The following is a 10,754-nucleotide window of genomic DNA, read 5'->3' as shown; positions in this document are numbered from 1 at the left end:
AGTAGTTATATTTAATATAAATTTATATTTATGTGGTAATATAATTTTTAAATTAATACAAAATCGCCGCCTTACATCACGCCTTGAAAAACGTCATGGCTCGTTAAGCTTAAGGTTTGGCCTTGCCGCCACGCCACGCCTCACGCCATTTAGAACCTTGATAATGACAATATAAAATTTAACTTAAACAAATATCCATAAGCACCAAAGTACTTGCTGTAGCACAAACAAACTTACACCATCAACCATCACAAGTTGAGACATTCTTGATGCAGTACAAACCAAGCAACTAGCTAACAGGTTCATAATTAATGAGAGCACGACAATTATAAGGTTAAACTCTCAACAAGCCCAAATTGGGCATGTCATCTTTATTATTGTGTAAATTAGTATGTGATACATGTAATATGAACTTATAACAATTAATAATAACAAAAATCCTCAATGAAAAAACCATTACCCTCTTTTCCCAATTGTTCCCTTAGGCTTCAAAGTGGCACTCACATCCGCAAACACCGTAACACCCAAAACCAAAGTTACAGACTTGCCCAACTAACCCCCAATAGCCCACAACTTTATACAAACTCATATATTTGAACCAAAGAATGGTTACTAAACCAAACCAGAGTTAGTTTTTAGCCTTCTCCATCTTTGACCGAATCTTTTCTTCTAAGATAGAAATTTCAGTCTCAAGTCCAAAGATCCTGTTTAAAGCATGCATATTCTCAAGTATCTCATCTAAACATCTCCCTTCATTTTCATCACTTCTTAAATGTTGCATTGGGCCCTCAAGAAGCTTGTTTACTATACCTTTACTCAAACCATAAACTGCCCCCTTTTGTTTCTTTGTTAAATCTCCCATTTTCTCCATGCATTTTTCAAACTCACTGTCCCTGATTCTTTCAGCATACGCCCTTAGTTTCTTGAGTGTTGGCACTGTTTCTAAAGAATCTTTCCAAGATTCAAATTCTTGAACTTCTTGTGATATGATCGATTGGGCTTCTAATGCCTTACGTGCCCGATCTTCTTTGTTAGCTTCCACCACTTCTTTCAGATCATCAACATTGTAGACACAGGCTGTTTCAAGATCTGAGACACAAGATTCCACGTTTCTTGGAACTGATATGTCTATGAACATTCTTTGTGAACTCAAAAGGGGAAGATTCTTGACTTGTTCTTTCAAGAATAAAGGTGTTTCAGAAGCCGTGCAGGTGAAAATAACATCAGATTCTGAAGCAGAAGAGATTAATTCCGAAAAGGGTCGATAAATAATGTCAATATTCTTGCACTCTTCACGTATAGCAGAGACTTTATCCTCTGTTCTATTGACCACCACCATTTTTGTGCACCCTTTCGCGACCAAATGTTTAATTACAAGTTTACCCATTTTACCTGCTCCAACTACCAATACTTTCACAGAATCATAACAAGATTCTGGAATCTTCATTTGGGCAAGTTCTACAGCAGCTGAACTAACGGATACTGATCCAGATGATATTTTGGTCTCGGTTCTGACCCGTTTCCCTACTATGATTGCATGCTTGAACAGCCCACTGATCTTCCTATCAAACCCGGGAACACCTTGTCCAACCTTTACAACATGCTTTACCTGAGAGAGAATTTGACCCTCTCCTAGAACAAGAGAATCAAGCCCTGCAGATACTTCAAACAAGTGTTTCGTGGCATCTTTGTTATAAAGCAAGAATTGGTGTCTTGAGATCTCTGATACAGAAACACCACTAACCTGCAAGAAGGAAGATAGCCATGGTTACTTACAAAATCTCATATGAGACTGTTTTTGTCGTGTTAGAAGGTGATTAGAATAGTAGTATAGTACCTTGGACATCCATTCAGTCACTTCTTTAACACCACGATGCTGGGAGAGAGCCACAACATATATCTCCATCCTGTTGCATGTACTAAGAACAGCAGCTTCTTCTATATGGTTCAAGGCACATAACTCACTGATTGCTTGAGGCAATTGTGCCTCTGGAATTGAGAGCTTCTCACGGATATCAACTGGTGCTGTATGAAAAGTAAGTCCGATCACCATAACACTGCTTCTTTCCTTTGTATATCCTACAGAGTGAGGCAAAACACATACATGGTCATGATAACATAAACACCATGGCCTTTCCATACATTAGAGTAAGCACCATATAGCTAGAAAATGGACAGCACTTGAGATGCTTAATCAACATTAGAAAATACCTAATACAATTTGAGCCAGATATAAATAACTTTAACACACAAAAGACAACAACAATCAGAATTGAATACTTACTGTCTCCGGCAGAGATCTTGAGAGCCTCAAGAGCAGAACGACTTGATGATTTCACTGACGACGGAGATTCAACATCGGTGGTTCGCTCCGACACTACCTTGCATCTAGGGTTTACACGAGCTGATCCCCTATCGGAAATCGATTTCCTAACACCAAAGTCTATACGAAGCTGAGATGGAACATACGCCAAAGAAGAAGAAGACGGATTACAATGAATGAACGAACGAGATGATGAAGAAGAAGAAGAAATAAGACTGGTTATCATGCTTTTGGAATCGGAATTAGTAAGAATAACAGAGTTAGCGAAGCCACTCGAAACCACCACCATTGAATAAAATCTAGGAAGCTACAAATTTAACAAATCGTCGGAGCTAGTAGTTCAACAAATCGAGGAATCGATGAACCGAAAGGGTCAATTTAGGGTGAAATTAATTGAATTGAATTGGTGATGCGTCAAATTTGACCAAATCGAGGATCGAATTTCATATAAAAAGGTTGAGTTGCAAGGTTTTTGCAGAAATGTAAAGGGAAAGGCACGCTGGTCGTTCCGCCCCCACACGCCTTCTATCCCCACCGGCCGCTTCTGTCCTCTTTCTTCCCCCTCTGGATTGACTTTATACTTTGACCAACACATAATTACAGAAACCGTCCCTTAACTATTTACTGCTCTCTAGTTTTGGTCACTTCAGAATAAGTTTTATTACTCATCGCCATTTTAGATTTTTGCTGATTTTTTAGTTACAAAACATCTAATTTAATATAAAAAATAAAAAAAATTGTTGTTTTGATATATATAAAAGTTATACCACTTGCAGAGAATCGTACAACAACGAGTGATGACAAATAGGCAATAAGTTGCGCCGCTAAACTTTTTTGTATGGTAAACTAATTCTTTTAAAAATTGTATTCATAGATCTAGGGGATATAAGATTGATATGCATGATTTGTTATATTCTATTAAGAAGTTTCACCGCATCGGGTGCGAAGAAAACCAAACGTATCAAATGCAAATTGTATGAACAGTGTTGATTTTCCATATACGATTTCTCATGTTTGGAGACTTTTCCAGTAGCAGTTTGTCCTTCCGTGAAACCTCCAACCCTCTAGCTCATGAGAAGGGATACCTCTGTAAAGTCCATACATACGTGTTTCCCTCCGACCCATCACAAACATAGTACATGTAGTCTTTGTCTTCAAAATTTTAATTTAACAATTTAATAATTAACTTTATGTAAAATCATAGTTTTACTAATATTTTTTTCATCTCATTCAACTTTGTAATCTCATTTAAGAACCTCGGAAATCTAATTACAAAATTCCCCCGACCCACCCATTCCCTTAAAAAAACAATAATAAACAAATAAACAAATCTATTGTAATTACGTTGAATAGTGAATTTGTTATGATATGTGTTTTGTGTTGGAGGTTAAATTAAGCTTTAAGATTTCTGTAATTAATATGAGAATGATATGACTCGCTCTGCCCCAAAATTATTTTCTTTCTTAATCTCTACTTATACCTCTTTCGATTTGAACAAAATCAAATTTGATTTCAATCAAATCTACCATAATAAATGAAAATGACTTTGCCACATGTCCTCTTCTCATTCATTTGGACACATGGCATTTTCTAGAAATTTTAAATTTTTCTATTTTCCACTTGTCATTTTATTGTATTTTTTATTTTATTAAATTAAAATCCACATTTAATATATAAGGTAATATATATGTAAGGTATTTATTAGAAAATGGTTTATATATGTAATGTATCTAATGCATTAAAGTCTCATTAATTTTAATAATTCAAAAAATTTCTTATTTTTCTTATAAATTTAATGTTTTCAAATTGTTAAAATTTTATATTTAATTTTTTTTAAATAAACTCATGTAATACATGGGTCTCACACCTAGTCTTGAAAATAAAATACCACTTAGAAGTTGTAGATTCTTGTAACAGGTAATTATGTTTTTCCTATGGGAATTACCAAATATTTATATTAGTAATTTTATTATTTAAATGGTACTCACTAAATATATTTATTCAATTGATCATGGAAGCCTTATTTTTATGAACAAAAAAATGAAAATCATTTATGCAGAAGTTGAAGTACTAAATTAAAGGTTGATGAAGAGCTAAAGCTGTAAAGCATCATTTTTATAATTCACTCACCGGGTCGGTGAAGGGTTGTTGAGTGTTGACCATCGTGGTTTTCAAAAAAAATTTGCGGTTAAAATAAAATAAAAATATTTTAGGTTTAATTAAATATAAATATAAATAAATTAATAGAGTAAATAAGAAGTGCCAAAAAGCATAGTCTCCTCCACATTGAGCTACACACATTCCATTATGTTGGACCATTTTTTGTGATTTTATTGTGAAGTCGTAAATATATATATATATATATATATATATATATATATATATATATATATATATATATATATATATATATATATATATATATATATATATATATATTATTAAGGATATTGCCTATTTCTTGAAAATTAAGAGATATACATTTTATAGCACCATGTACAATCTATTAAGCTTACAGTATATACATATACACGCACGTATCATTTTAATGTATGGTCGTAGCTTCTCTTGGAAAACCCTAATACCCTCTATCAGCCATCGTTTCTTCCAAAAGCTTCTTCCAAATCTATTTCGTCTACCTCCTAACTTTCTTCAATTTCTGATAGGCTTCCATTACCACCACCCTCCTATAGTCGTCGCTATCGCCACCCTGACGACGTTGTCGTTACCTTCAGTCGTCGTCTGCAGCCCCGCTTCTACCTAGAAACTGTAACTCTATCTCGCTGCCACCATCAGACACTATTAACTGCAAGCCCTAACCCTAGAGTGTCCTATCCATCACTAATTCTATGGCTTTCGTCGTGTTCATCTTCACCTTACTTCTCAAAGTCTCCACCGCCCTTTCCAGTCAGAACATAACCCATCTATTCTCTACCGTCCTCATTTTTGGCGACTCCACTGCAGATTCTGGCAACAACAATTACATAAATACCCCATTGAAAGCCGACCATCCCCCATACGGGGAAGACTTTCCTGGAAAAATCCCCACCGGCCGGTTTTCAAACGGAAAACTGGTGTCGGACTTTTGGGTGTCTCTGCTAGGAATAAAACAAACCGTTCCTCCGTTCCTATAGCTTAATATCTCCGATTTTGATATCCGCACCGGAGTGAACTTCACTTCTGTCGGATCGGGCTACAATGACATGACGGCTCAGATTTCACAGGTGATTACTGTGACGAAGCAATTGTATTGCTTTAAGGAGTATATAAAGAGATTGAAGAAAGTTGTGGGGATCAAAGTTGAGGGGGCGTTGGTGTCAATTAGTGTCGGAGCAAATGATTTCATGATTAGCTACTACGATCTGCCTTCTAGAAGAGACGATTTCTCCATGGACGATTACCAGGATTATATATTGAAGAAGCTTCAGAATTTCGTCAATGTAACTCTCTCTCTCTCTCTCCCCTATCTCTCTCTATGTCTTTATTTAAACAGTTTGTTTGATTTTGTGGTGGTGGTTGATAGGAGTTGTACAAGCACGGATGTCAAACAATGGTGGTTTCAAGGCTACCTCTGATTCAATGTCCAACTGAAGGTGAGTTTATTTTTCTGACCTAGTAGAAGAATAGACTGGCAAAATGAGAACAAATTACTGAAAGAATCTGGCACTAATCACTACTTTAGAGTGTAGAAATAATACAACACAAATTTTGGTAAATGGTAATGGTACCTGATAGATCTTTCCAGTGGTTATGTTGTTATCTCTAGTAAGCCTCACGTCTAAGAAGCATTCATAGTTACCCAAATCTAGTCGACCTATCAAAATATCATATGGAAAGAGATTAATATCATCATCATAATAATTATTTTTAAAGCTAGTGAGAGAAAGTAGCACCTCTCCATCAGAGGTAGCCCTGAAACCACCATTGTTTGACATCCGTGCTTGTACAACTCCTATCAACCACCACCACAAAATCAAACAAACTGTTTAAATAAAGACATAGAGAGAGATAGGGGGGGAGAGAGAGAGAGAGAGTTACATTGACGAAATTCTGAAGCTTCTTCAATATATAATCCTGGTAATCGTCCATGGAGAAATCGTCTCTTCTAGAAGGCAGATCGTAGTAGCTAATCATGAAATCATTTGTTCCGACACTAATTGACATCAACGCCCCCTCAACTTTGATCCCCACAACTTTCTTCAATCTCTTTATATACTCCTTAAAGCAATACAATTGCTTCGTCACAGTAATCACCTGTGAAATCTGAGCCGTCATGTCATTGTAGCCCGATCCGACAGAAGTGAAGTTCACTCCGGTGCGGATATCAAAATCGGAGATATTAAGCTATAGGAACGGAGGAACGGTTTGTTTTATTCCTAGCAGAGACACCCAAAAGTCCGACACCAGTTTTCCGTTTGAAAACCGGCCGGTGGGGATTTTTCCAGGAAAGTCTTCCCCGTATGGGGGATGGTCGGCTTTCAATGGGGTATTTATGTAATTGTTGTTGCCAGAATCTGCAGTGGAGTCGCCAAAAATGAGGACGGTAGAGAATAGATGGGTTATGTTCTGACTGGAAAGGGCGGTGGAGACTTTGAGAAGTAAGGTGAAGATGAACACGACGAAAGCCATAGAATTAGTGATGGATAGGACACTCTAGGGTTAGGGCTTGCAGTTAATAGTGTCTGATGGTGGCAGCGAGATAGAGTTACAGTTTCTAGGTAGAAGCGGGGCTGCAGACGACGACTGAAGGTAACGACAACGTCGTCAGGGTGGCGATAGCGACGACTATAGGAGGGTGGTGGTAATGGAAGCCTATCAGAAATTGAAGAAAGTTAGGAGGTAGACGAAATAGATTTGGAAGAAGCTTTTGGAAGAAACGATGGCTGATAGAGGGTATTAGGGTTTTCCAAGAGAAGCTACGACCATACATTAAAATGATACGTGCGTGTATATGTATATACTGTAAGCTTAATAGATTATACATGGTGCTATAAAATGTATACCTCTTAATTTTCAAGAAATGCGCAATATCTTTAATAATATAGTAAAGAAATCATATTTTTATAAATATTTTCAATATTATATATTTGTAGTGCCCCAAATTCAAGAACTAAAAAGTAAAGTTCAAAATTTCAAACTGACTTAATTGTACTCCTCACTATCTATCTCATTTGTTTCCTAACTCTAACTTTTTCCATTTTGCTTACTAAACTTACTACTACCTCCGTCCATATTTATTGCCCAATTTTGACTTTGGAAGTCTTTATTGTTCAAATTTGACCTTAAATATTTTTGTTATTGATATATAACACTTAATGCAAAATATATGAATGAATTGTGTTTTAAATGTTTTTTCATTGTTATAAGTTTTATCAAATAATTTATAACACAAATAAAAATATTTAAGATGAAAGTAGAAAAATAAAAACTTCAAAAGTAAAAATGGACAATAAATATGGGATGGGGGAGTATAATTTTTTTGTGCGTTCCACCTCCCAACTCCAGCATTTCACTTTTTCATTTTTTTCCTCCATGACTCTTTCTTTTCAACCTTTAGAATGTTTCAAGCCGACATGACACAACATATTTATAAGGTTTAAACCTTAACCCGAAACCTGACACGAAAATAAACGGGTTGACACGACACGATAATTAAACGGGCCAGGTTAGGGTCAAGCACTCTCAACCCGTTTAATGTCTTGACACGACACGAACCCGACACGACACGACACATTTGTCAAGTCTACTATTGGGGTACCTCGTGCAGTGTGGTATGCGGCAATTATTTTCTTTTCGATGTATAGTTTCTTCTATTGGATATTAAAAAAATTACATCAACGTATATCGAAGGAGTATATATTCTTCTCGACACCAATAGTAAAGTTAAATTGATATATTGTTGAATATTGAGTTACCAATCATATTTTCATGTGCTATAATAGTATGCGTCATTTTTTTTTTTAGAATCATCCACTTATGCCTTGTTCCTAAGAGTTTTTTTTTTTTTGTAACTCAAAGAAGGAAAAGGAAGGAAAATATTGATAAAAATAAAAATAGGGAAAGAAAATTTTTCTTATTCTGTGTTCCCGAGTTTAAGTAAATGAAAGAAAATTTTTGAGTTTTTGTGTTCCTGAGTTGGGAGGGAAAAGAAAATATAACTAAGAGATTTTCCTTTCCCTCATTTTCTTCCGGAATCCGCATAATTTGAGAGGAAAATTTAACAGGAAAATATGGCTTTAAAATCCTTTCATTCCCCTCCCTTTCCTTCCATCAATGAAACTCGAGAACATGATTTTACTTCGACATACCTCACGATTCCTTCATATCCATCAACATCCCTTCTTAAGTCGTTTGGGACATGTTCGCATTGTTCTAGAATCGCCTTTTTAATTAATAAATGTCTTTTTAATTATCGATTTCACATAAAGAATCATTTTCAATAACAATTCTTTTTTAATTAATAACTTCCGATTTAACTTATTATTGTATTTTTTGTCAATAAGAAATAGATATCAAGTTATTGTAATTATATATTATCACTGACCATTAGCATTTAAAATAAAGAAGTGTATTATAGTCTCTAATATATGTGGCCAAATTAAATTTTATTATTAAGAAGAAAACAGTGGTTCAAATTAAAATCCTAAAATGAACTTCTTAATTACCATCACTAAAAAGAATTATTGCACCATATTTTAATTGCAAATATATATATATATATATATATATATATATATATATATATATATATATATATATATATCAAATTGTTAGTAGATAATTGGCTATTTGGTTATTATCCATCTCTAATTCACAATGGTTAAACAAAGTAAATTTTGAATTTACTATGGCATTAGAAGTTGTTTCTTTATGTTTGTATATTATATGTCATGTTTATAAAATCTGATAAAACCTAAATTAAAATGTCATGGAGTACACTACACAAACTTGAGTGATCTACTAATATTTAATAAACTAAAGGTAATAAGCAAAAAAGAATAACAAAAAAAGAATAAAAAGTAGAAAATGTTAGATTAACAACAAGTTATGTTATAAATGTTACACAAATCAGAGACGAACATGTCGTATATGAAATTGCATCGTTGGTTAGTTTATTCAGCTCTTACCAATAAGTCCATTTAAATTTGCAATCTCATATTAGCAGAAAGAAGTTGTCAACAAACATAATTACATTTCTTTTCACGTAATTACAACATGTCTACATTTCTTACCAACGATAGCATCCTACTTAATCATATAAAAGTAGTAATTTACTTTCTATATTTACTAATCAAATCAAGGTCAATTGGAATCAAATACAATTTCTTTTAACATCCAAATTATAGTAAAAAGAACAAACCCAACATGAAGAAGATAAAAACTTGATTAAGCTATATAGTTGTGTTTGTGTAACAGACTCTCAAGCTCTGTAATATTGTGCTGCCTATACATAACCCCCCACATAAAACTTCAAACACCACACAAAGGAATAAACATCTAAATCCTTTGTTGGTGACCCTGTTTGTATGAATAACATATCACAATACCATATCATTCATACAACACACCAGAAGCAAGCACATAAAAGAAAAATAACATAATTTTAATACTAATTAGATTATTATAAGAAATTTGTGATGAATAAAAAATGTTAGTTAGTGATGTAACTCTACCTTCTTCGTGAAGACCATATTCAAGGCGATCCATGTTGGAAAAAGGCTCATGAGCTATAATAACTATGTTAGTCTTAACCAACCATTTTACTGTAGATCCACACTTAGAACATGATTTACAAGAACCAACTCCATTTCATAAAAAAATGGTTTTAAATACAATAGAAAATAAACATGTATTTTCTTTGACAAAGCGTCCAAGTCAACCTGCATAATGAAATAAAAGGTTAAATATATATATAAGCAACTAAGATAGACTTGTTTTACCGGTTTATAAAACTAATCCAAAAAATAATAAAAATGCGACAAACTTAAACATATCAAATTGGTAAAAATCGACATTGTCAGATAAATAGTAGTCTTACCCAACCAATAATGAATTTAAAATTCTTTTCTATTATCTAGAATAACTTCAAACTGGTAAATTAACTAATTACCTTCTTCACGCCTCTTGATCTAGTTTGTCATGCTCTTTCTTGACTTCTCCACCTTGGTATCTAATCGATTCTACAAAGAACCAAAAAGATATAAGAGATTTAAGGGAAAAAAGTGCAAACACAAAGGCAAAAGTAGAAATAACACAAATGCTTCTATCATTAAAGAAAAATTATTAAGATAATTACCCTGATAATCCTGTATTTTGATTCATAATTCTTCACAATCTCAACATAATCATAAAGCAATCCAAACATGTTGACTTGGCACCACCAATGTGTGTTTTGAATTTGAATACAAAGATGTCATTTGGATCTTTAACC

General features: G+C 34.0%; 1 protein-coding gene and 2 pseudogenes across 2 annotated transcripts; 1 reads left to right on the top strand and 2 right to left on the bottom strand.

Annotated features, from left to right (window-relative positions):
* Window positions 1–326: 326 nt before the first annotated feature.
* LOC145053978 (glutamyl-tRNA reductase 2-like) lies at window positions 327–2,860 on the bottom strand. The gene is made up of 3 exons (XM_079002110.1): window positions 2,285–2,860; window positions 1,838–2,079; window positions 327–1,744 (listed from the first exon to the last, which is right to left on the bottom strand). Exons 1-3 carry the CDS (start codon window positions 2,610–2,612, stop codon window positions 629–631), a joined length of 1,686 nt encoding a protein of 561 aa, XP_078858236.1. The 5' UTR covers window positions 2,613–2,860; the 3' UTR covers window positions 327–628.
* Window positions 2,861–4,786: 1,926 nt separating this feature from the next.
* On the top strand, window positions 4,787–5,939 carry LOC145050359 (GDSL esterase/lipase At1g06990 pseudogene; annotated as a pseudogene). The gene is made up of 2 exons (XR_013683405.1): window positions 4,787–5,763; window positions 5,847–5,939. The product of XR_013683405.1 is annotated as a GDSL esterase/lipase At1g06990 pseudogene (transcript).
* Window positions 5,940–6,118: 179 nt separating this feature from the next.
* LOC145050358 (GDSL esterase/lipase At1g06990 pseudogene) lies at window positions 6,119–7,332 on the bottom strand (annotated as a pseudogene).
* Between the last annotated feature and the right edge of the window lie 3,422 nt (window positions 7,333–10,754).

This window comes from Lactuca serriola, chromosome 5 (genome assembly GCF_051521515.1).
Source record: "Lactuca serriola cultivar US96UC23 chromosome 5, Lser_US96UC23_V15, whole genome shotgun sequence".
Lineage (NCBI taxonomy): Eukaryota > Viridiplantae > Streptophyta > Magnoliopsida > Asterales > Asteraceae > Lactuca > Lactuca serriola.
Note: the sequence above shows the minus strand (reverse complement) of the source record. Positions and strands in the feature narration are given on the sequence as shown.

Bases quoted from the DNA above. Each gene is read 5' to 3' on its own strand.
- LOC145053978 (XM_079002110.1), bottom strand. From the start codon at position 2,612: ATGGTGGTGGTTTCGAGTGGCTTCGCTAACTCTGTTATTCTTACTAAT. The intron at 2,080-2,284 runs GTAAGTATTCAA...CTCACTCTGTAG, and splicing joins CAAGATCTCTGCCGGAGACA to GATATACAAAGGAAAGAAGC. The intron at 1,745-1,837 runs GTACTATACTAC...TCCTTCTTGCAG, and splicing joins TGACTGAATGGATGTCCAAG to GTTAGTGGTGTTTCTGTATC.